Source organism: Bombina bombina, chromosome 4 (genome assembly GCF_027579735.1).
Source record: "Bombina bombina isolate aBomBom1 chromosome 4, aBomBom1.pri, whole genome shotgun sequence".
Classification (NCBI taxonomy): domain Eukaryota; kingdom Metazoa; phylum Chordata; class Amphibia; order Anura; family Bombinatoridae; genus Bombina; species Bombina bombina.
The window spans coordinates 135,856,149-135,882,810 of NC_069502.1; the positions used below are offsets into that span (position 1 = coordinate 135,856,149).

The 26,662-nt window shown below is 38.6% G+C and overlaps 1 protein-coding gene across 3 annotated transcripts in view; it reads left to right on the forward strand.

Annotated features, from left to right (window-relative positions):
- The window catches only part of LDAH (lipid droplet associated hydrolase), a 900,338-nt gene that overhangs the window by 487,078 nt on the left and 386,598 nt on the right, over positions 1 to 26,662 (forward strand). For all 3 annotated transcript variants that reach the window (XM_053709640.1, XM_053709641.1, XM_053709639.1), the window contains exon 5: positions 10,332 to 10,492. In XM_053709640.1, coding sequence (XP_053565615.1) covers positions 10,332 to 10,492 — 161 coding nt within the window. The remainder of the gene's footprint in view (positions 1 to 10,331; positions 10,493 to 26,662) is intronic.

Below are 26,662 nucleotides of genomic sequence, written 5' to 3' on the forward strand. Positions count from 1 at the left end.
TGCATCTGAGGGTGAAATCTCAGATTCAGACATTATGATTCCTCTTACTGATACTGAGGTAGTTTCTTTCAGGTTTAAGCTAGAACACCTCTGTCTACTACTTAAGGAGGTTTTAGCTATTTTGGATGACGACTCCACGGTCGTTATTAACCCTTAAAAATCCAGTAAGCTTAACAAATATTTTGAGGTTCCTACCTCAATAGATGTTTTTCCGATTCCAGACCGAGCTTCTGAGATTATTACTAAGGAGTGGGAGAGACAGGGTATCCCTTTTTCTCCATCTCTTATATTTAAAAAGATGTTTCCCATAGCTGACACTGTCAATGAAGCTTGGCAGACAGTTCCTAAGGTGCAAGAAGCGGTTTCCACTTTAGCCAAGAGAACTAAGATTCCTATAGAGAATAGTTGTGCGTTTAAAGATCCTATGAATAAAAAGTTAGAGGGATTACTCAAAAGGATGTATGTACACCAGGGCTTACAATGGCAGCCAGCTGTGTGCATTGCTACCGTCACTAGTGCGGTGGCATATTGGTTTGATGCGTTGTCTGATGCTATTAGGACTGATACTTCCCTGGATGAAATCCAGGATAGGAATACAGCTCTTAAATTGGCTAATTCCTTTATTACGGATGCTTCCCTTCAAGTTATCAAACTGGGAGCAAATATTTCAGGTTTCTCTGTTCTAGCTTGCAGAGCCTTATGGTTAAAACCTTGGTCTGCGGATGTATCCTCTAAGTCTAAGCTTTTAGCAATTCCTTACAAGGGGAAGACCTTGTTTGGACCGGGCTTGACGGAGATAATCTCTGATATTACGGGAGGTAATGGTCATCTTCTCCCGCAGGATAAGAGAAACAAAGAAAAGGGACGTCAGAGTAATTTCCGTTCCTTTCGAAATTTCAAGGGAAATTCTTCCTCTTCCGCTTCAAAGCAGGGACAGTCTAAACCTGCATGGAGACCCAATCAGTCTTGGAGTAAGGGGAAACAATCCAAGAAGCCTGCTATTGAATCAAAGACAGCATGAAGGACATGCCCCCGATCCAGGATCTGGGAGGGGGCAGACTTTTCTTCTTCGCTCAGGCTCGAGATGTTCCGGATCCCTGGGCAGTAGACATAGTGTCCCAGGGATACAAACTAGAGTTCAAAGGCTTTCCTCCCAGAGGCAGGTTTCTGCTTTCAAGATTATCTGTAGACCAGACAAAAAGAGAGGCGTTCTTACACTGTGTAAGAGACCTCTCCGACATGGGAGTGATAGTTCCTGTTCCGAATACGGGAACAGGGTCTGGGATTTTATTCCAATCTGTTCGTGGTTCCCAAAAAAGAGGGAACCTTCAGACCAATTTTAGATCTCAAGAGTCTAAACAAATTCCTCAGAGTACCGTCCTTCAAGATGGAAACTATTCGTTACATTCTCCCTCTGGTCCAAGAGGGTCAATTTATGACAACAGTGGATATAAAGAACGCGTATCTGCATGTTCCCATTTACAGGGATCATCACAAGTTTCTAAGGTTTGCCTTTCTGGACAAACACTTTCAGTTCGTGGCTCTTTCTTTCGTTCTGGGATCGCTGTTGGCGGTGCTTTGGTTACGGGGAATTGCAGTGGCACCCTATCTGTACGACATCGTAGTCCCGACGCCATCCTCACAACAAGCAAGATCCCACACGGACATGGTGTTATTCTTACTGCTATCTCACGGATGGAAGGTAAATCTGGAAAAGAGTTCCTTAGTTCCAAATACAAGGGTAACTTTCTTGGGAACCATAATAGATTCCCTATCTATGACGACTTTTCTGACAGAAGTCAGGAAATCAAAGATTTTTGATACTTGTCTAGCCCTTCAGTCCACTCCTCGACCTTCACTGGCTTAGTGCACTGAGGTAATTGGGCTGATGGTGGTGGCAATGGACATCATCCCGTTTTCTCGGTTCCATCTCAGACCTCTGCAGTTAGACATGCTCAGGCAATGGAACAGAGATTATGCCGATTTGTCTCCTCGAATACTTCTGGAGCGGGAGACAAATGATTCTCTTCAATGGTGGTTGTCTTTGGATCATCTCTCCCAGGGAACCTGCTTTCGCAGACCATCTTGGGTGATTGTGACTACAGACGCCAGCGTTTTAGGATGGGGAGCAGTCTGTGGCTCCCTAAAGACTCAGGGGGTTTGGACTCAGAGTCTCTTCTTCCTATAAACATTCTGGAGCTGAGAGCGATCTTCAGTGCTCTTCTAGCCTGGCCTCAGTTAGCTTCGGTCAGGTTCCAGTCGGACAACATAACTTCAGTGGCTTACATCAATCATCAGGGAGAAACAAGGAGTTCCTTAGTGATGACAGAGGTAGCCACAAATATTCAGTGGGCGGAGGCCAACTCTTGCTATCTGTCGGCGATCCACATCCCAGGGGTGGACAACTGGGAAGCGGACTTCCTGAGCAGGCTGATCTTTCATCCGGTGAAGTGGGAACTCCATCCAAAAGTGTTCTCCAGCCTGATTCTCAAGGGAGGTCAGCCGGAATTGGATCTCATGGCATCTCGACAGATATGGGTCGAGGTCCAGGGACCCCCAGGCAGAATTGATAGATGCCCTGGCGGGCCCTTGGACCTTCAGTCTAGCATACCTTTTTCCTCCGTTTGCTCTTTTGCCTCGGGTCATTGCTTGAATCAAGCAGGAGAGGGCATCGATGATCCTCATTGCATCGGTTTGGCCTCACAGGATTTGGTATGCAGATCTGGTGGACATGTCATCTCTGCCACCTTCGAGACTTCCGTTGAGGAAGGACCTTCTAATTCAAGGACCCTTCCTTCACCCAAATCTAGTTTCTCTGAAGCTGACTGCTTGGAGATTGAACGCTTAATTTTATCCAAGTGGGGCTTTTCTGACTCGGTCATAGAGACCATGATTCAGGCTCGTAAACCTGTAACTAGAAAGATTTACCATAAAATAGGGTGTAAAATCTCTATTGGTGTGAATCCAAAGGGCTACTCATGGAGTAGAGTTAGGATTCTTAGAATGTTGTCCTTTCTCCAAGAGGGTTTGGAGAAAGGATTATCGACAAGTTCCCTAAAGGGCCAAATTTCTTTTTGTCAGGCCTTGGTCAGGATCAGGCCTGTGTTCAAACCAGTTACTCCTCCATGGAGTCTGAATTTAGTTCTTAAAGTTCTTCAAGGGGCCCAGTTTGAACCTATCCATTCCTTAGATTTGAAATTGTTTTTTGGAAAGCTTTATTTCTTGTTGCTATTTCTTCAGCTTGCACAGTGTCCGAGCTCTCTGCATTGCAGTATGAGTCCCCTTACCTTATTTTTCATTCTGATAAGGTAGTTTTACATACTAAATTAGGATTTCTTCCTAAGGTTGTTTCTGATTGGAACATTAATCAGGAGATTGTTGTTCCTTCCTTGTGTCCTAATCCTAAATCTCAGAAGGAACGACTTCTGCACAATTTGGACGTGGTCCGTGCTTTAAAGTTTTACCTGCAGGCGACTAATGTCTTTCGTCAGTCTTCGTCTTTCTTTGTGGTTTTCTCAGGAAAATGTAAGGGACAGAAAGCTACGGCTACTTCTTTCTTTTTGGCTGAAGAGTATCATACGTTTTGCATATGAGACTGCTGGACAGCAGCCTCCAGAGAGAGTTACGGCTCATTCCACGAGGGCTGTTGCTTCCTCATGGGCGTTCAAAAATAAAGCTTCTGTGGAACAGATTTGCAAGGCTGCAACTTGGTCCTCTCTTCACACTTTTTCAAAGTTCTACAAATTTTACGCTTTTGGGAGAAGGGTTCTTCAAGCATTGGTGCCTTCCGTTTAGGTTCCCTGTCTTGTCCCTCCCGTATCATCTGTGTACTCTAGCTTGGGTATTGAATCCCATTAGTAATTAAGATGATCCGTGGACTCATTGTGTCATTAAAAAGAAAAGAAAATTTATGCTTACCTGATAAATTTATTTCTTTTTTGACACGATGAGTCCACAGCCTGCCCTGTTCTTGAAAGACAGGTTGTTGGTTATTATAAACTTCAGACACCTCTGCACCTTGGTTTTTCCTTTTATCCTTAACTTCGGTCGAATGACTGGAGTGGGAGAGAAGGGCAGAGCTATTTAACAGCTTTGATGTGGTGCTCTTTGCCGCCTCCTGCTGACCAGGAGGTGAATATCCCATTAGTGATTAAGATGATCCGTGGACTCATCGTGTCAAAAAAGAAAATTTTTTATCAGGTAAGCATAAATTTTCTTTTTGGCACCAGGATAAACTGCAAGTTAGAAAATCATCTTTATAGAATTGATCTATGAAAAGTGGTGATCTATTGCTTTGCAAGGTCTCCAGTCTTGTTTTCTCAAAGTCCTTTACATTCCTCAGTAATTTACTTATTCTTTAACATTTGGGTTGCCAGAGGACGCTCAGTGCAGCTGCAAGACAATTTGTTAAAAGAATACTAAACCCAATTTGTTTATTTAATGATTCAGATAGCACATGCAACCCATGTTCTGAACCAAAAATGGGCCGACTCTTAAGCTTTACATTCCTGCTTTTCAAATAAAGATAGCAAAAGAATGAAGAAAAATTGATAATAGAAGTAAATTAGAAAGTTGCTTAAAATTGCATGCTCTATCTGAACCATTAAAGAAAAAAAAAATAGTTAAGTATCCCTTTAAAGAGTAACAAAGTTTATTTGTGCTGAAAATAGTGCTATGAATAAAAATGTTTTAGCCAACGGGAGTTTTCGAGGTTTTGGAACATGCAGCCAGCATCCTTGTTTTATAATACAGAAAGAGGACACTTTGGCAACAGAGCAACATATTTATTTGTGTCTTGCATGTGATCACTTTTAATTCTAAATGTGCTCAAAGAAACTCTTTTGAAAGTTGTCCCAGAGGTTGAAAATGAATAGTATTGGGATTTAAGCAAAAAAAAAAAAAAACCTTATCCTTTAAAATGCATATTTTATCTTGTAATGGAATTGTTATATTTTCGAGCTATTATTTCTGCATTGTGAAGGATCGTTTGATTTATTAAGTACTAGATTCGGAAAATAGAAAGGTTGTTTTGGGTAATTTAAAACACGTTAACAGTAGACATAAAATAAAATAACACAGTTGGTGTTAAACATATTAGTTCTGTTTACATTAAGTATTATTTAATTTTTATAAAGTGATGTAGAGATGTAGCACAGATGAATAAACATAGCTAGCTAAAATATATTATCTGTCAGTGAGTTACTCAAAGAATGCCCAGTGTATGTTAACTTTTAATATAGGTAGTGCAGTGTACATCTCACACAAAATGTGTGCTAAAATAACATTGTGTTGTGCTTTAGAAGTAGATTTAAGGGAACATAGAGTAGTATTTTTTTCATAAACACAGTCTTTATAATCTAAATTATGTATAATATGTATGCATACTATACGTACATGCATATTATACATATGTAAAATATATATATATATATATATATACCGTGTATATATATATATTTATATAGTAACTCTCTTTAGGTGCAGATGCAGAGAGAGGGGCCTGTTTATTAATGTGAGAGCGGACATGATACGATGTAGCGTATCATGTCTGCCGCACATCAATAAATGCCGACAGCATGCGCTGTCGGCATTTATGATTACACAAGTAGATTCGCGGCTAATCGGCCACTAGTAGGGGGTGTCAATCAGCACGATTGTATAGATTTGGGCGGATTGATGTCCGCAGCCTCAGAGCAGGCAGCAGCGGTCTTTAGACTCACACTGAAACAGGGGCTTGATAATTCGGCCCCAGGGGTTTAACCCCCATAGATTACTGAAACATATCTATGTCCACAGCACCTCTAATAAAATATTAAATATCTGGCATAAAATTGACAGCGACGTTTCTGGCTTAACTGCTCTTATTCATACATATGTATGTGTGTGTAATATTAAATATATACAAATTTGTGTATATACTACATTGTTTTATACATATATATATATATCTCTGAGATATTGTGAGTTTGGTTCCAGATCACCACAATTATTTTTATGTTTCCCAGTGCACATAAAATTTATATTTACACTATACTGTAGTTTATTTAGTGAGCAATTGCAAACAAAAAATAATATATAATTTAATTTAAAAATACTTTATTGCTTTAAAAAATTGCTAACCATCATCTGAGCCTTCAGTGAGTCATAATCTTGTTGCTGGTGGTGTGTGTGTGTGTGTATATATATATATATATATATATATAATGTGTGTATTCATGTGTATTTATGTGTTTGTATATACTGTATGTTGGAAAAAGGGCGCCGATAGACTTGCTCGACACAGGGTTGTCACAAACCTTCAATTTGTAAAAAGAGCAATATCTGCGAAGCACAATAAAGCAAACCGCAATAAAACGAGATACGCCATTATATATATATGTGTGTGTATGTATATATATGCATAACACCATCTCTGAACGCACAATACACAGAACCTTGAAGCAGATGGGCTACAGCAGCAGAAGACCACACACACATATATATATATATATATATATATATATATATATATATATGTGTGTGTGTGTGTATGTATATATATGTTTAACACCATCTCTGAACGCACAATACGCAGAACCTTGAAGCAGATGGGCTACAGCAGCAGAAGACCACACATATATATATATATATATGTATATATATATGTGTGTGTGTGTGTGTGTGTATGTATATATATGTTTAACACCATCTCTGAACGCACAATACGCAGAACCTTGAAGCAGATGGGCTACAGCAGCAGAAGACCACATATATATATATATATATATATATGTATATATATGTGTGTGTGTGTGTGTGTGTGTGTATGTATATATATGTTTAACACCATCTCTGAACGCACAATACGCAGAACCTTGAAGCAGATGGGCTACAGCAGCAGAAGACCACACAGGGTGCCACTCCTGTCATCTAAAAACAGGAAACTGAGGCTACAATTTACACAGGCTCACCAAAATTGGACAATAGAAGATGGGAAAAACGTTGCCTGGTCTGATGAGTCTCGATTTCAGCTGCGACATTCAGATGGTAGGGTCAGAATTTAGCATAAACAACATAAAAGCATGGATCCATCCTGCCTTGTATCAACAGTTCAGGCTGGTGGTGGTGGTGTAATAGTGTGGAAGATATTTTGTGGCACACTTTGGGCCTCTTAGTACCAATTGAGCATCATTTAAATACCATGGCATACCTGAGTATCCATCCCTTTATGACTACAGTGTACCCATCTTTTGATGGCTACTTCCAGCTGGATAATGCACCATATCACAAAGCTCAAATCATCTCAAACTGGTTTCTTGAACATGCTATTAGGGTAGATTTATTATACTGCAAATGCAGCTGTTAAGTTAAGAAGCAGTAGTCGTAAGACCTCTAAAAAGGCGGACAGCAATCATCCCGATCGGATACGATCAAGATGATTGATACCCCCTGCTAGCAGCCGATTGGCCGCAAATGTGCAGGGGGTGGAATTGCAGAAGCATTTCAGCAGAAATGCTTGTGCAATGTTAAATGCCGACAGCGGATCATGTCTGCCTGACATTTAATAAATCTACCCCAATAAGTTCACTGTACTCCAATGGCCTCCACAGTCACCAGATCTCAATCCAATAGAGCACATTTGGGAAGTGGTAGAATGGGAGATTTGCATCATGGATGTGCAGCCGACAAATCTGCAGCAACTGCGTGATGCTATAATGTGAATATGGACCAAAATCTCTGAGGAATGTTTCCAACACCTTGTTGAAACTATGCCACGAAGAATTAAGGCAGTTCTGAAGGCAAAAGGGGGTCCAACCTGGCACTAACAAGGTGTACCTAATAAAGTGGCCGGTGTGTGTATGTGTGTATATATATATATATATATATATATATATATATATATATATATATATATATATATATATATATATATATACATACACACACTCTTGACAGGCCAGCAATCACGGTAACAAAATAAGCGCAGGGTGCATTCATGGGTATAGACAAGATTCCTTAAAAAAGTAACAATTTCACCTTTTAAAAACTAAGTGATGTGGAGAGTTCTTCCTGTTTTATGGAATGTAAGATAGATGGATGGATAGATGATTGGTAGATAGATAGATAGATAGATAGATAGATAGATAGATAGATAGATAGATAGATAGATAGACCTAACCTGTTCTGGAGATTTAGGGAATTCAGACCTGTTTCTGTCATTCACTCATATACTCATTCACATAATTGCCTGCCAGCTTCAAATTAGGTTGAAGTAATAAAGCTCATCCACAATGCTTCATGTTTAATCGTGATCCATAATTTGTACTTTGTTATACTGTACTTTTAAGTCTGAGAACTGCAGTCAAAATTCAATCATCTTACCATATCTATGGGGTTTTTTTTATATATAATGTTAGCACTGAAACTGGGCCAATCAAAATAAAGTATAGAATTAGGGTTAACCCCTTGAATACCACAGAGACCTGCAGCACATTGCAAGGCAATTCATTAGTAAAACTTTTCTAATAAGGATTCAGTTTGGATTGCAGTTAAACTTATAACTCTGGGATGTCATTAATTTTGTGATTCAATAGGATACTACTTAGACATATTTTAGGGATGGTACTTTTTTTGCATATGATACTAACATTAGTATTTCACCCTTGCAATTCACATTTTTATGTATCGTTTGCGTTTATTGTGAGTAATATCATATTGCTGTTTTATTTGAACAAAACAAGTAATGTAATGTGCAGCACATTGTTATATATATGTGTATAAATGTGTAAAAAAAACCTCAATGACGTGTGAACAAGAGCAGTATACCGCATCCATTTCAACTGTTTCTTGTCCTGGTGCCAGTTGGCCGTTATGCTACTTAGAACACCCGTGTGGAATGATAAAGTGTTACTGGCTGCTCGTAAGAGTTCTTTGATTTGTTAATTCTGCCAGAAGGAATGATAATACATGAATTAGTTGCAGGCAGCAGGAACATTGGATGCAAAATCTATCAAGCTTTTATATGTTTCCAGCTACAACGTAACTTGTTTTTATTACTATTGATGGTTGTATAGAAGCATTAGCTATCCAGAGGTGTAAAAAAAGTATTTTTATAAAATGTTATCATTATAAAAGGGGCATGCAACACTTTATGATATAAAGAGTAAGATTACAAGTTAATTGCGCTAGATGTAAGCTATTTGCGCTCGTCTGGTTGCACTAGTATTATGAGTTGAGTTTTTGCTTGCGCTAACCCAACGAGCACAAAAAGCTTATGTTAGAATATCACGTGCGCATTCACGTAGTCCATGGAGAAAAAAAGTGGAACAAAAACACTCCACTCTCGCGCAAACCCGATTGCATATTCTCATGTGCGCTAACCCAACATGAAAATATGAATATTTCACATTTCAGTGTAATGCACATAACCGCATATGTTCTATTTATTCATAAATAAATATTTCTTCATATATCTGTTTTTGTACAATATATATATATATATATATATATATATATATATATATATATATATATATATATATATAGCGAGAGATATATAGATATATATACATGATTATATAGGTATTGATTTATACAGATATATACATAGAACATATTCTGCTATATACAGATCCTTAAAACCTTTATTAATAATGAATATTGCATAAATATGTTTTTACATGTTTTCAACTGCTTAACTGCTGCACTTTTGTGTGTGTGCATATATATATATTTATAAAAATATGTTTCTATATATGTATACGTATGTATTTACGTGTATATATGTCTGTAAATTAATATACACACATATAAATACATATATAGAAATATATATATATATATCCTTCATTAGACATGCATATATCTCTATGTTAAAGCCCTTTGCCTGCCTTTTTTCTAACACCTGAGACCTCATCACTTTGAGCCCTTATATCTTTTGTGTGCAATATTTTTTGAATAATTTTTATTAGATAGTGTTATTATGAGTTTAACTGTACTTTGTAATGCTAGGAAGAACACTCACTGCTCTGTTGGTGGAAAGTAGCCTTTATAAACATAAAAAGGCAATGTATTCAGCACAGGAACATCCATTTAAATGTTGGCTATATGGCTTTCAAAATGGTCCCCAAATGATTTTGACCAAAATGTTGGCTGACAGGTGCTAAAAATTTACAATACATTATGATATAGCCTTCTCTGGCATCTAAGTGCTTGTCAGCTGGATTTGAAATGCATTGTTTTGGTTCTGGCACTATCATCTAAATAACCTACATGAAATACAATGATAACTTAAGAATTATTTTTCATAGCAGCCACTGGTAATTCAAAGTGTCTCTTTTCTTGCACATAAGGTGACCAGATAGAAGACATCTTTGGGCTTAATGGACAAATCGAGCACAAACTTTCATTTGTAAAGAGGAACGTGCCAGCTGATATGAAGCTTGTGTTGATTGGCCATTCCATTGGTTGTTATATCATATTGGAAATGATGAAGGCAACCAAAGATATCAAGGTATGTCCTCTTCTTCTTTTGAAAAATAGACTACTTATAATGCTGTACAAAACAGGTAGACTTATACATCTGTGTAATATATCATTAATTAGTAAAGCAGCCTTTGCCAGTCAACCTAACATATATATTTGATTTCTTCAGTATGTTTGAACTCCTTGGAAGCCAAAGAGGGCAACAATACATTGCACAGTTCAAGATATATATTAAGTCTTTTGCTCTCTCTCTCCCCCCTCTCTTTTGCTCTCTCCCCCCTCTCTTTTGCTCTCTCTCCCCCCTCTCTTTTGCTTTCTGTCCACCTCTCTTTTACTCTCTCTCCTCCCTCTCTTTTGCGCTCTCTCTCCCCCCTCTCTTTTGCTCTCTCTCCAACCTCTCTTTTGCGCTCTCTCTCTCCCCCTCTCTTTTGCGCTCTCTCTCCCCCTCTCTTTTGCGCACTCTCTGCCCCCTCCTCTTTTGCGCTCTCTCTCTCCCCCTCTCTTTTGCTTTCTCTCCCCCCTCTCTTTTGCTTTCTCTCACCCCTCTCTTTTGCTCTCTCTCCCACCTCTCTTTTGTGCTCTCTCCCCCTCTCTTTTGCGCGCTCTCTCCCCCTCTATTTTGCACTCTCTCCCACCTCTCTTTTGGCTCTCCCCCACCTCTCTTTTGCGCTCTCCCCTCTCTTTTGTGCTCTTTCCCCCCTCTCTCCCCCTCCTCTCTCTTTTGCGCTCTCTCTCTCCCCCCTCTCTTTTGCTCTCTCTCCCCCTCTCTTTTGCTCTCTCTCCCCCTCTCTTTTGCTCTCTCTCCCCCTCTCTTTTGCTCTCTCTTTCCCCCCCTCTCTTTTGCTCTCTCTCCCCCTATTTTGCTTTCTCTCCCCCTCTCTATCTCCCCCTCTCTCCCTTCCCCTCTCTTTTGCTCTCTCTCCCCCTATTTTGCTTTCTCTCCCCCTTCTCTATCTCCCCCTCCCTCCCTTCACCTCTCTTTTGCTCCCTCTCTTTCCCCCTCTTGTTTTCTCTCTCCCTCTCTCTTTTGCTCTCTCTCTCTCCCCCCTCTTTTTCTCTCTCTTCCCTCTATTTTGCTCTTTCCCCTCTATTTTGCTCTCTCTCCCCCTCTATTTTACTCTCTCTCCTCCCTCTCTTTTGAGCTCTCTCTCCCCCCTCTCTTTTGCTCTCTCTCTCCCCCTCTCTTTTGCGCTCTCTCTCCCCCTCTCTTTTTTGCGCACTCTCTGCCCCCTCTTTCTTTTGCGCTCTCTCTCTCCCCCTCCTCTTTTGCGCTTTCTCACCCCCCCTCTCTTTTGCTTTCTCTCCCCCCTCTCTTTTGCTTTCTCTCACCCCTCTCTTTTTCTCTCTCTCCCACCTCTCTTTTGTGCTCTCTCCCCCTCTCCTTTGCGCGCTCTCTCCCCCTCTCTTTTGCACTCTCTCCCACCTCTCTTTTGGCTCTCCCCCACCTCTCTTTTGCGCTCTCCCCTCTCTTTTGCACTCTTTCCCCCCTCTCTCCCCCTCTTCTCTCTTTTGCGCTCTCTCACTCCCCCCTCTCTTTTGCTCTCTCTCCCCCTCTCTTTTGCTCTCTCTCCCCCCTCTCTTTTGCTCTCTCTTTCCCCCCCTCTCTTTTGCTCTCTCTCCCCCAATTTTGCTTTCTCTCCCCCTCTCTATCTCCTCCTCTCTCCCTTCCCCTCTCTTTTGCTCTCTCTCCCCCTATTTTCCTTTCTCTCCCCCTTCTCTATCTCCCCCTCCCTCCCTTCACCTCTCTTTTGCTCCCTCTCTTTCCCCCTCTTGTTTTCTCTCTCCCTCTCTCTTTTGCTCTCTCTCTCCCCCCTCTTTTTCTCTCTCTTCCCTCTATTTTGCTCTTTCCCCTCTATTTTGCTATCTCTCCCCCTACTCTTGCTCTTTCCCCTCTCTTTTGCTCTCTCTTACCCTCTCTTTAGCTCTTTCCCATCTCTTTTGCTCTCTCCCCCTCTCTTTCTATTTCTCTCCCCTCTCTCTCGCTCGACCGACCACGCCCACTTCTGCCCGAACTGTGCCGCAAACAGGAGCAGATCAGGTAGACAGACTCTAAGGCCAGGTGTGTTTGTCCTCGTGTTGTCTCTACTGCGTATGACAGCTTCGGACAAACACACTTGGCCTTTTATATTATAGGATGTGTCACTCCTTTGCATAGAGAAATGTAGGTTATGCCCCTTAATGAGCTACACAAGGTAAATTTTGCCTTAAGAGAAACCAGTGAAGGACCTTGTAGCAGTGACAGAAGTTGTTAAATAATTTTTTCTGAGCTGAGAGCTTTGAAGAATCATCCCTGAGTGAGCTGATTAAGTTTATTCATTGCTACTAAGTTGTTTGTGGCTCCCGAGGTTGATGTTAGTCACACACAATCTAAAAGTTACAACACTTTAAACTCGGGAACAACAAACAAATAAAGCTAAAACCCTTTTGGGATAACTTTCTATGTGACATTTGAACGCAGTTTGTTCATTTTGTTGAAGGTGGAGCTCTCCCTTTGACAAATTCACTTTCAGAAGAAGGCGGCTGCTCATGGCATTCAGCTCTTTTAAAAATAGGATTTCTTCTTGTGAAAGTGCAACAGACTAAGATCTCTGAAAAATCCATATCTTTGTGTGTTGCACTTTCACAAGAAGAAATCCCGCTCCGGAATGAGCCAAATGCTGGAAGCAGCTGCCTTCTTCCATATTTGGCAACTAAACTGCAGAATGCACTTGCCTAATAACCATGTATCTGTTGTCTGTTCTGTTAACATGTTTATATGTATGCATGTACACAGTCAGGGAATTTTTAGGTATGTAGTCCTGTGCATGATTAAGTAATTATACTAAACAGGTGCTAATAGTCACTAATTTAGTATGTAAGTTGAAACACAAACATTAAATGAAACAGAAGCAGCTGTGTAGGAGGAATACAACTGAGTGAGTAACAGCCAAACACTGCTAACAAGGTGAGGTTGCTGAAGACAGTTTAATGTCAAAAGTTATACACCATGGTAAGACTGAGCACAGCACAAGACACAAGGTAGTCATACTGCATCAGCAAGGTCTCTCCCAGGCAGAAATTTCAAGCCAAAATAGGGTTTCCAGATATGCTGTCGATGCTCTTTGTACAAACAAACGGGCAACATTGAGGACCGTAGATACAGTGGTCGGCCAAGGAAACTCAGTACAGTGGATGAAAGACACATCATGCTTATTTCCCTTCTCATGATATATATTCAAAAGTGGTCTTCATGGAAGGCTTTCAGGCACAAAACCCCCATTTCCTATGGGGAAACAAAGTCAAGCAAACTATGCATGAAAACACAGGAAAATGTCAGCAGGTGCACTGGACTGATGAGTCATAATTTGAAATCTTTGTTTGCTGAAGGGCTGGAGAGCGGTAGAATAATGAGTCTGCAGGCAAAAGTGAAGCATGGTGCAGGTTCCTTGCAAATTTGGGACTGCATTTCTGCAAATAGAGTTGTGGATTTGGTCATAATTTATGTTGTCCTCGATGCTGATAAGTACAGGCAGATACTTATCCATAAAGCAATACCATCAGGGAGGCATATGTGTGGCCCCAAATGTATTTTACTGCATGAAAATGACTCCAAGCATACAGCCAAAGTTATTAAGAACTATCTTTGTCATAAAGAAGAACAAGGAGTCTTGGAAGTGATAGTATGGCCCCCACAGAACCCTAATCTCAACATCATTGAGTCTGTCTGGTATTACATGAAGAGACATTAACAACTAAGGCTGCCTAAATCTACAGATGAACTGTGGTTAGTTCTCCAAGATGTTTGGAACAACCTACCTGCCAAAGTTCTTAAAAAACTGTGTACAATTGTACCTAGAAGAATTGATGCTTTTTTAAATTTTTCTTCTGATCACTCACTTTGCATTTTGTTAATTCATAAAAAAAAAATATTACAGCATTTTCTGACACCTGCTTAAAACTTTTGCACAGAACTTTGTGTGTACATCTTTGATACGACTCAGTACATATTTTTTTGCAATATTTAAACAAATGTTAAACTAATAATTGCTTTCTATGTCAAGCAGAAAATAATGTTAAAGAAACAGCTTAATTCCTGCGTGGCTGAAACGTGCAGAACATGGTTTGAGCCTAGTTTGACAATAGATAATATTTCATATAACCAAAGTGTTGTGCAACGTCTTTATTACTGCCAATAAAAGTTAACTGCTAACTTGGATTACACATGAAGTGCAATAATCACAAACGTGTGTTCAAATCTTTATTTGTTGCTGTAATATTTGTTCCACCGGTTACATTTTGAACAGATAACGTGTATTGTAATAGCTGTAGATTTTCTGCATGATTGCGGTTATAACTTAACCCTTTGAGTGCTAAGCACTTTCCCATCTGGGTGCTAAGATTTTTTTTTTTTTATTATTTTTTTTAAACAAATTTTTTTTAACTTTTTTTTTTCTTTCAGACCCCCAATACTTACACTGTTGGAAAGGTTAGGCGATTACCTTTCCAATGGTGGGTCTCTGGGGTCTGTAGCTGCTTAGATGCCTGAGCTGCATGCCCCCTGCTCCTATACTTAACTATCGGCTAGATTACGAGTTTTGCGGTTTGAGTGAAAAAGCAGCGTTAAGGCTCTTTTTCACTACCGCTGGTATTCCGAGTCTTGCAGGTTTAGGGGCACTGCACACTTTTTTGGCCGTAGCACAACGTAACTACCGCAGCTTTAAAAAGTCCCTTTTCAATGGGACTTCCATAGCACCGGTATTACGAGTCTGCCTGGGAGGCCAAAAAGTGAGCGGTTCACCCTATACCATCAAGATCCATACCGTAAACTGAAAGTCAGTAGTTATGAGTTTTACGCTACAACGCCGTAACATAAAACTCATAAATAAAGTGTTACAAAGTACACGAACACCCATAAACTACCTATTAACCCCTAAACCGAGGTCCTCCCGCATAGCAGACACTAAAATAAAATTATTAACCCCTAATCTGCCGCTCTGGACATCACTGCCACTATAATAAACATATTAACCCCTAAACCGCCGCACTCCTGCATCACAAACACTAGTTAAATATTATTAACCCCAAATCTGCCGCCCCCGACCTCGCCGCCACCTACATTATACTTATTAACCCCCTAATCTGATGCCCCCCAATGTCGCCGCCTACGTTATTATTAACCCCAAATCTGCCACCGCCGACACCTACATTACATTTATTAACCCCTAATCTTCCGCCCCCGTCGCCGCCACTATACTAAAGTTATTAACCCATAAGTCTAACCCTAACTTTAATGTAATTAAAATAAATCTAAATAAAACCTACTATTAATAACTAAATAATTCCTATTTAAAACTAAATACTTACCTGTAAAATAAACCCTAAGCTAGCTACAATATAACTAATAGTTACATTGTAGCTAGCTTAGGTTTTATTTTAATTTCACAGGCAAGTTTGTATTTATTTTAACTAGGTAGACTAGTTAGTAAATAGTTATTAACTATTTACTAACTATCTAGCTAAAATAAATACAAATTTACCTGTAAAATAAAACCTAACCTGAGTTACACTAACACCTAACCTTACACTACAATTAAATAAATTACATTTATTAAATACAATTAACTAAAAATCCAAAAAAACACCACTAAATTACACAAAATAAAAAAGAAATTATCAAATATTTAAACTAATTACACCTAACCTAATAGCCCTATCAAAATAACCCCCCCCCCCAATAAAAAAAAACCCTAGCCTAAACTAAACTGCCAATAGCCCTTAAAAGGGCCTTTTGCGGGGCATTGCCCCAAAGAAATCAGCTCTTTAACCTGTAAGAAAAAAATATGTTGATAGGGCTATTAGATTAGGTGTAATTAGTTTAAATATTTGATAATTTCTTTTTTATTTTGTGTAATTTAGTGGTTTTTTTTTTTAATTTAGTTAATTGTATTTAATAAATGTAATTTATTCAATTGTAGTGTAAGGTTAGGTGTTAGTGTAACTCAGGTTAGGTTTTATTTTATAGGTAAATTTGTATTTATTTTAGCTAGGTAGTTAGTAAATAGTTAATAACTATTTACTAACTAGTCTTCTTAGTTAAAATAAATACAAACTTAGCTGTGAAATAAAACCTAAGCTAGCTACAAAGTAACTATTAGTTATATTGTAGCTATCTTAGGGTTTATTTTACAGGTAAGTATTTAGTTTTAAATAGGAATTATTTAGTTATTAATAGTAGGTTTTATTTAGAATTATTTTAATTACATTAAAGTTAGTGGGGGTTAGGGTTAGACTTAGGGGTTAATAACTTTAGCATAGTGGCGGCGACATTGGCGGAAGATTAGGGGTTAATAAATGTAGGTAGGTGGCGGCGATGTTAGGGGCGGCAGATTAGGGGTTAATAAGTGTAATGTAGGTGTCAGTGGTGTCGGGGGCGGCAGATTAGGGGTAAACAACTGTAATGTAGGTGGCGGCGACATTGGGGGCGGCAGATTAGGGGTTAATAAGTATAATGTAGGTGGCGGCGAGGTCGGGGGCGGCAGATTAGGGGTTAATAAATATAATGTAGGTGGCGGCGATGTCGGGTGCGGCAGATTAGGGGTGTTTAGACTCGGGGTTTATGTTAGGGTGTTAGATGTAAACATAAATTTAGTTTCCCCATAGGAATAAATGGGGCTGCGTTACGGAGCTTTACGCTCCTTTATTGCAGGTGTTAGGCTTTTTTCATCGGCTCTCCCCATTGATGTCTATTAGGGAGGTGAGTGGTGACAATAACTTGCAAGTTAGTACCGAGCAGCTCTTACCGCAAAACTCGTAATCTAGCCGATTGTTAAGTATAAATAAAGTTGCGCTGTGATGTCATCACGCAAAACGGGAAGCCCCGGCGATGCCTGTCACTCTACAGGCACGATTTCCGGGGTAGGAGCGGATGGGAGCCCCCAGATCTCCCTCAAGGTGGGAGAGTGCTCTGAGCCGTCAGCACCAGAGTGGGAAACTCTGTGACGGCTCAGAGCCGTCATTAGCACTCAAAGGGTTAAATTTAATTGCAGCTCATGTAATTACCACACAATTCACTGTTATTCAATGTGACGTGCTAATAGTATGTTATATTTCTTAACAAATTAATTATAACAATTTAAAAACATTTAATAAATTATACATGTCTTAAACACCAAAGGGGCACAATATTGATGCAAAATACTATACCCTTCCAATTCTATATGTTTTTTTTTTATACATTTTTATTTTTATGGGACAGTAAAGTCAAAATTAATAAACATCAATAAACTAAAGAAGAAGAGCGATAAACTATGTTACATTTGCTCAAAAAGTAAGAGAAGCCAGCACTCTTCTTTAATTTATCAAAATATTCACAGCTTTATTATTCACAAAAACCATAGGAAAATAAACACACATTCAGGTTATGATATGTGCAAGCATGTGCCACAAAATGTTCAAAATAGTCATCTAATAAAAATCAACATTAGTACTTAGTGCTTTTTTAAACAACTTTCCTGTTTACTTCTGTTATTTAATTTGTTTCATTCACTTGGTATCCTTTGTTGAAAAGAATACCTACAGACATGGTCAAATGTATTGGTACCCTTCAAAAAATTTTAGGAGAACATTTTCTGAACTAAGTAAAAATTGACAAAAGTATTTGGTATTCACCATTCTTTATTTCAAATGTAATAGAACAGAATGAGAATGGCACGGACAGAAATATTGATACTGTTTAACCTAATATTTTTTATTACAGACTAGAGACAATGGGGCCCAATTTATCATGGCCCGAATGGCGCCAAAACCCTGTTTCCGCTGCTCCTTAACTCATCCACCGCCTCTGAGGCTGCGGACATCAATCCGCCCGATCGCATACGATCTGATTGATTGACACCCCCTGCTAGCGGACGGTTGGCCGCGAATCTGCAGGGGGCGGCTATGCACAGCGTATCATGTCCGCCAGACATTGATAAATCGCCCCCAATAAATAAAATCAACCACTTTATGTAGCTAAAATTTCTACACTTTTTTACTGGGATTTTGACACACTTTTGTGAGCAAACTGCATCAGTTCTCTTAGGTTAGATGGGTGCCTTTTGCCAAATGCGAGTTTCGGCTCTTTCCACAGATGTTCGATGGGATTCAGATCTGGACTCGTAGTAGCCACATCGGAATGGTGCAATGTTTTTTTCTATTAACCTCATAACCACCACATCCCCTATTGCAAACTACCCTGCTATATTATTAACCCCTAAACCACAATAACCCTTACTCTGCTTAATCCTTAAACTGCCACATTCCCCAACGCAATAAACTCCCTAAACCTTCAATAATCTGACTGCAATAACCCCATCTCTTCTTAACCACCGAGCTTGAAGAGTCTTGAGGCATTTAGCTGTATGGAGGTAAAGGAGATTCTTGTGGTCAGTTAGAATGAGAAACGGCTGACTACTACCCTCAAGCCAATGTCTCCATTCGTCTAAAGCCAGTTTTATGGCAAGTAACTCTTTGTTGCCTACGTCATAGTTTAATTCGGCTGGATTGAATTTCTTAGAAAAGATGACATCAAAACTGATGATTTCAGAGTGGATTATACCCACGGACATGTGTAGAGGTATTGTGGAATATTGAATGTATCCAGAGCCCAGAGGTTGTCCACTGACCGTGGTGACCTTGATCAATTGATTCTTGGCAAGAAGAGGAATCCTGAGAGAGTTGACAAATTTTGAATCAATAAACATTCCTGCAGCTCCTGAGTCTATGAGAGCTTGAGCTTGAAACTTGGTACTTCCAAAATTGAGAGTAACAGGAACAAAGAGTTTTGGATTGAGGGAAGTCATAGGGTTCTGGCTTAACTCTGTCCCTCGATCAGTAGTTAAGCCTTGGCTTTTACTGGCCGAGTAGGACAGTCTTTCAACAAATGACCTTTAGTACCACAGTACAGACACAGTCCTAGAGTGCGCCTTCTAAGTCGTTCTGCTTCAGTCAACTTGATTGCTCCTACTTCCATGAGTTCTACAGACTCAGACGTATTGGAGTTAGAGGTGGAGAAACTAGGAGAACAAGAAGACGGACGAGCAATCTCCTTTTTTAGGTTATCCTTTGGTAGAAGACAAGGAACATGGCAGGGATGTTCCAACTATTTCTTCATTGGATTATTTTATCATGATATGTACTGATGCTGCACCCTTGAGGTTGTTGTACAGTTTTACATTAGACCTATTCAGCTGAGTTTTGTTTATTGTTTGCTCAGCGGCTTTACAAAAGGATCCTGAGTTTCCTTTATGTGCTGCTGAGTAAAACTGGATAGTCCTTGTAGAACTTTTCTGCTGGTAGTTTTCACTAGGTGCATTTTTCCAGAGCTAACCCTAGAGCTTTTTAGGTCAGGGTCCAATCCATTGATATGGCTGCAAATGCATTTATCATCAGGGACAATCTTGCATCAAGTCTACAATGTACATTTCTCGTATCCTTAGTTGGGGGATAGTCAATCTGAGGGTGATCTAAGGCTTTCTGACTCCACATTTTTAAATGTGATTCCCTGAATTCCCACAGTTACTTCTCCCTAGCAATGACTGTGGATTAGTCATATGTAAATGCCGCTGTTCACAGTCTGTTACTCATGCAATCTGTAAAAATCTGGTGAAGACTAGTTAGTTGATCTAGAGTCCCAAAGCACCCACACTGTATTAAGATGTTTTGTACATCATGCACAAATGTGCTAGTGTTTGTATATGTCACTTTAAGCTGACATTGTGAAAATATAAATCAATTTTGTTTTTAGCTTTTTCATAATCTCTGTCCAACTAGATCTTGTCTTTATGCAAAATAAAATTGGCAAGATTGGGAGAGGCATATATAGGGATAAGGGAGAAGTCTCAAACATTGATATTCAGTCTTTTGTTCAGGCTCTGTCCAGAATCAGACCGGTTTTTAGACCTTTGGCTACGGAGCTTCAACTTGGTTCTTAAGGTTTTGCAGAGGGCTCCGTTTGAGCCTATGGATGCACTTGATATTAAGATTCTTTCCTGGATGGTTCTGTTTCTTCTGGATATTGCGTCGGCTCGCAGAGTCTCTGAGTTAGTGGCGTTGCAACATGAGCCTTTACTTACCTGGTTTTTCACGCCGATAAGGTTGTGCTTCGCACTGGTTTGGGATTTCTTCCCAAGGTGGTGTCAGATCGTTATATCAATCAGGAGAGAGTTCCTTCCTTGTGTCCTAAACCTTCTTCGTCTAAGGAAAGGTTTCTTCATAACTTGGATGTGGTTCGAGCCTTGAAGTTTTATCTTCAGGCCACGAAGGATTTCAGACAGACTTCCTCCTTATTTGTGGTGTATTCTGGGAAGCGTAGGGGGCAGAGGGCCTCTTCCACTTCTCTGTCTTTTTGGTTGAGGAGCATTATCCGTTTGGCCTATGAGACAGCGGGACATAAGCCTCCTCAGAGGGTTACGGCTCACTCAACTAGGATTGTGGCCTCTTCTTGGGCCTTTAAGGACGAGGCCTCTGTGGAGCAGATTTATAGGGTTGCTACTTGGTCCTCCTTACATACTTTTTCAAAATTTTACAAGTTTGATGTATTTGCTTCGGCGGAAGATGTTTTTGGGAGAAAGGTTCTGCAGGCTGTGGTGCCCTCAGTATAGGGTCTGCCTCCTTTACCCTCCCGTTTTGTTAATTCAATGTCCTCTAGAGCTTGGGTACTTGTTCCCACAAGTAATGAATGAAGCAGTGGACTCTCCTCCCATTAATATGGAAAACATAAATTATGCTTACCTGATTATTTAATTTCCATCCGTGGGAGGAGAGTCCACTGCTCCCGCCCGTTTGCTCCGGTGGGTGGACCTAAATTTAATATTATTCTTCTGGCACCATTTATACCCTGATATTTCTCCTACTGTTCCTTGTTCCTTTGGCAGAATGACTGGGGGATGAGGGGAGTGGGGGAGGTATTTAAGCTTTTGGCTGGGGTGTCTTTGCCTTCTCCTGGTGGCCAGGTTTTTAATTCCCACAAGTAATTAATGAAGCAGTGGACTCTCCTCCTACAGATGGAAATTAAATTATCAGATGAAATTATCAGGTAAGCATAATTTATGTTTTACTGCTTATCTAATTTACTAAGATCCTGAATGGATTGATTCAATTGTATTCAACTGGATATTTTAGCAAATTATCAGATGAGCTGTGTTAAGTGCTTTGCCCTAGCTTTCATGACATTTTTAAATTCAAGAGTTTACATTACAAAACTTTGTACCTTCAAAAAAAAAGTTTTACAGTATGATTATAAAAACATTTTTTGCTTGCATATGGTTTAAACCAGGGATGGCCAGCTGGCAGTCCAAGGGTTACATGTGGCCCTCTGCACTAGTTTTTATGGCCCCAAGGGAAAAGAAGAACTACAAATGTGTACTGTGGGATGGCCACACAAAGAGCCCTTTAGAGTGAAGAACAGCAGACAGAGTGTAATCTGGACAGTTTTAGTAAATATAACTTTTTTGTTTAATAGCCATAAATGTATATGCTACCCTTAAATATTTTAGAAACTTGAACTCCGTCCTGTGTGTTCGGAAATTGGTAATCACATTATTCCATTCAAAATGACAAAGATCACAAAATTTGACAGACATAAAATTATACTTTTGCATCAGCAAAGCCACTCTCAAAGGGGAATTGGCAAACAAACTGGATATTTAAGATGTGGTATTCATGCTGTTATAAAGAATTTAATGAATCAGGAGAGGTCAAGGACAAAAAAAAGGACTGGAAGTCCAAGCAAACTTTCAAAATCTGATGAGAGTTTCTTCTTTCATAGACTGTAAGACGTCCAGCAAGGACCTGGCTCATCATCTGGCAGCTTTATCGGGATGCCAAGTTGACTCTTCTACTGCACGACGAAGCTTGATCAGGAATGGTTTTGTGGAAGGGTAGCAGCCAAGAAACCACTTTTTCGAAAGGGGAACAGGGTAAAAAGGCTAAGATATACTAAAGTTCACAAAGATTGAAGATCAGTGGAAGTGAGCATTATGGATTAAATCCAAGTTTGAACTTTTTAAGTTCAATCGTCGACAATATGTGAGAAGAAGAGTTGGTGAGAGATGGAAGAATGAGTGTTTGCACCTTCAGTAAAACACAGTGGAGGGTCTGTCCTGGTTTGGGGCTGCATTTCTGCTAGTGGTGTTGGTGATATTATCAGAATTGATGGGATTATGAATGCTTAAAAGTACAGACAGGTTTTAATTTATCATGCCATTCCTTCTGGAAAGAGCTTGATTGGGAATGGTTTTCTTTTTCAGCATGACAAATATCCCAAACACACTGCTAAAGCAGTGAAATAATATTTGGACAACTTATAAAACATTGACAGTCATGGACTGGCCTCCACAGAGTCCAGACCTTTATATTTAAGAGGCAGTATGGGATCACCTGGACAGAGAAATAAATAAAAGACCACCTAAATCTAAAGAAGAACTCTGGGAAGTGCTGAAAGAAGCCTGGTATAATATACCAGAAAATTACTTCAGAAAACTTCAGGACAGTCTCCCCAAAATTGTTCAAGATGTGCTTAGTGCCAAGGGAGGTCACACTAAATACTGACTTTTGCCTGAAGAAGCCATTTTGTTTTTTTATATATATTTGTACATATTTCCTGTATTTTCTGTTTGTATCTTAATAAAGAGATCGAAAAATAAATATAAATGGTCATTAAAACTTTGTTTAAACAACAAATATAATGGTGGTCTAAGACTTTTGCACTGTGTGTGTGTGTATGTGTGTGTATATATATATATATATATATATATATATATATATATTGTACAAAAAAATAATTATATATATATATATATATATATATCTTACAAAGTGTGTTTATGAACACAGAATTTTCAGACAATAGTATAATTTAGTGTAGTTAAGAGTCATTTCTGTTGGGCAATTAAGATATAACTAGGACCTTTTATTCTGGTTATTGTGGCTTGGTCTAGACGTCATGAAATTGTTTTTATTAACAACTCACTCTGATGTATGAGTGGTTTCTATAAGATGGTTCTCTGAGAAATAATTTTCCTTTTTTATGGCTGGTATCAGCTACCACACTAACCACAGTTAAAATATTTTTTACTCAAAATAAACTTTAATACACTGAGCCTTAGCAACAGCTAATTTCACCTTGATTACATCAATTGCTACTAACTTAAATATCCACAAGCTCAGCCTTTAGCTTTGAGAACACATACATTTCCATTCTTTTTTAAATTAGCCTATTACCAAACGTGAATGATTGTGTTATCTTTATTAAAGGGACATAAAACCCAATTTTTTTCTTTCATGATTCAGATAGAGCATACAATTTTAAAAAAACTTTCCAATTTACTTCTGTCATCAAATTTTCTTTGTTTTCTTGTTATCCTTTGTTTAAAAGCTGGAATGTAAGCTCAAGAGTGTGCACGTGTCCACAACACTATATGGCAGCAGTTTTGCAACAATGTGATACATTAGCAGGAGCACTAGATGGCAGCACTATTTCCTGTCATGTAGTGCTTCAGACATGTGCACTCTACCTACCTAGGTATCCCTTCAACAAAGAATAACATGAGAACAAAACAAATTTGATAATAGAAGTAAATTGGAAACTTTTTAAAAATCGTATTCTCTATCTAAATAATGAAAGAACATTTTTGGGTTTACTGTCCCTTTAAGTATCTAAAATGATGACATTGTATAAGATTACAGATACTAGTTAAAGGCACAGTCAGGTTGTTCAGAATCCATGATTATTTTGTAAAATGTTCACTCTTGATGCTCTCATTTGTTCTTTGTTCACATGGGGCTAGATTACAAGGGGAGCACTATTTAGCACTTTCACTTTTATGCCGGGCGGGCTAACTTCAGGACTTAGGATATCGCAACTGTGTTATGACATTTGCCGCCTAGACTTTAATGGAGCGCACTTTCAAAACCAAAAAAAAGAGTTAGTAATATTTTACATTCCAAGAAGAAGAAAATGTTAGTTTTATTTATATATATATATATATATATATATATATATATATACAGGTATAAATATTTAATACTAAGAACATTTTCTACTATGTGAAGAACATTGGAATGTAAAATATTTACAGTAAATACACATTAAAACACAAGTGGAAAGGACTTCAAAATGTGTGTGTGTGTGTATATGTGTATATATATATATATATATATATTTATATATAAATACACAAGTATATACAGCCATACACATACTTAGACATATATATACCTTATAGCTCTTTCCATTCATACCCCATGTCATGTGCCATATACCTTTTAACCTGTATAAAAAAATGTTTTAATATTTATATGAATAATTTTTATTAGATAGTGTATATGTGAGTGTAACACTTTTTAATGTATTTATTTTGTGTTTGTTGCACAATTTGTATTAACTCTTACTCTTCATGCTAGGTATCAAATCTCGATAACCCGACGCTTAATAATTTAGTTTGTGCTAGAGCGAACACATTTACTATCAATGCGCGTAAGTTAACGCGACCATCCCTCACAGTAGAGAGCCACTTGTAATCTAGCCCATGATTAGGCTACTTATGAAATATTTATATTTTGTGTTTTCTTATCATCTGCTGAACCTCATTCAGATATGAACTTTATCCATCTTTGGACAAATCTATAGAATCTGATTTTTTTACTGTAAACTTTATTGTATTTTTAACACCAAAATACACAGTAAACATAATACATAGTAAATGCAATATAAAATATTAAAAATGATTAAAAATATGTTTTTTTTCCTGTTTGAATCTAATTGAGTGGCAAGGGCTCCAGCGTGTATATATGTATACAGGCATACCTCATTTTATTGTGCTTCACTTTATTTCGCCTCGCAGATCTTGCTCTTTTTAGAAATGTAAGGTTTATAGCATCCCTGTGTCAAGCAAGTCTATTACTCCATTTTTCTAACATATGTACACATATAAACACATGAATACACATACTGTATATACACACCAATATATGCACAACATCACCAAAAGGATTATGTCTCATTAAAGGCTCAGATGAGGGTTAGTATTTTTTTAGCAATAAAGTATTTTTTAAATTAAGATATGCACATTGTTTTTTAGACATAATACTATTGCACACTTCATAGACTACAGTAGAGTGTAAATATAACTTTATATGCACTGGGAAACAAAACAAAATAGTATGACTCACTTTATTGCTATATTCGCTTTATTGCGGTAGTTTGGAACCAAACCCGCAATATCTCAGAGGTACGCCTGTATATATGTGTTTATGTGCAAACGTTATTGTTTGGTTTGTTTTGTTTTTTTAAATAAGAGTTTTATTAAATGAACTTGTTCGTGAGTACATAGTTATACATTTTGCAAGTGCAATTATACAATAGTCACGTATAACATTGGAGCTTCAGATTTTATATAAGTGCTTATTGCTCCGCTATATAAACTTTGTTTGTTCAGTGCTCTTAGAAGAATAACAAATTTTAATAATAAATAAATAATTTAATAATAAAACACAAATCTATAGTAAGCTATTCTGGTAGAACGGTCATGTCTAGACCTATTTGTATTCATAACAGCATACTCCCGCAACTTGATTCATAGAACAGAAGTATATGTAAGATATAACCGGTCCACAAAGTGGCAAGCTATAAGAGTAGTCTAGGAAAGTAGAAGAGTAGTGAGCAAGAAGAGAAGGGGGGAGGGGGGGGGGAGAAAAAAAGAAAAAAAAAAAAGGGAGAGGGGAGGGGACGGGAAGAAGGGGGGGAGGGGACAGGGAGAGGGTGGAGGGGGATTAGTGTGTTCGGCCAGTTTCAATCTTCTAATTTCTCCAACATTGGTGTGTCCGGTCCACGGCGTCATCCTTACTTGTGGGAATATCTCTTCCCCAACAGGAAATGGCAAAGAGTCCCAGCAAAGCTGTCCATATAGTCCCTCCTAGGCTCCGCCCACCCCAGTCATTCTCTTTGCTGTTGCACAGGCAACATCTCCACGGAGATGGTTAAGAGTATGTGGTGTTTAGTTGTAGTTTTTTTATTCTACTATCAAGAGTTTGTTATTTTAAAATAGTGCTGGTATGTACTATTTACTCTGAAACAGAAAAAGATGAAGATTTCTGTTTGTGAGAGGAAGATGATTTTAGCAGACAGTAACTAAAATCGATTGCTGTTTCCACATAGGACTGTTGAGATGAAGTAACTTCA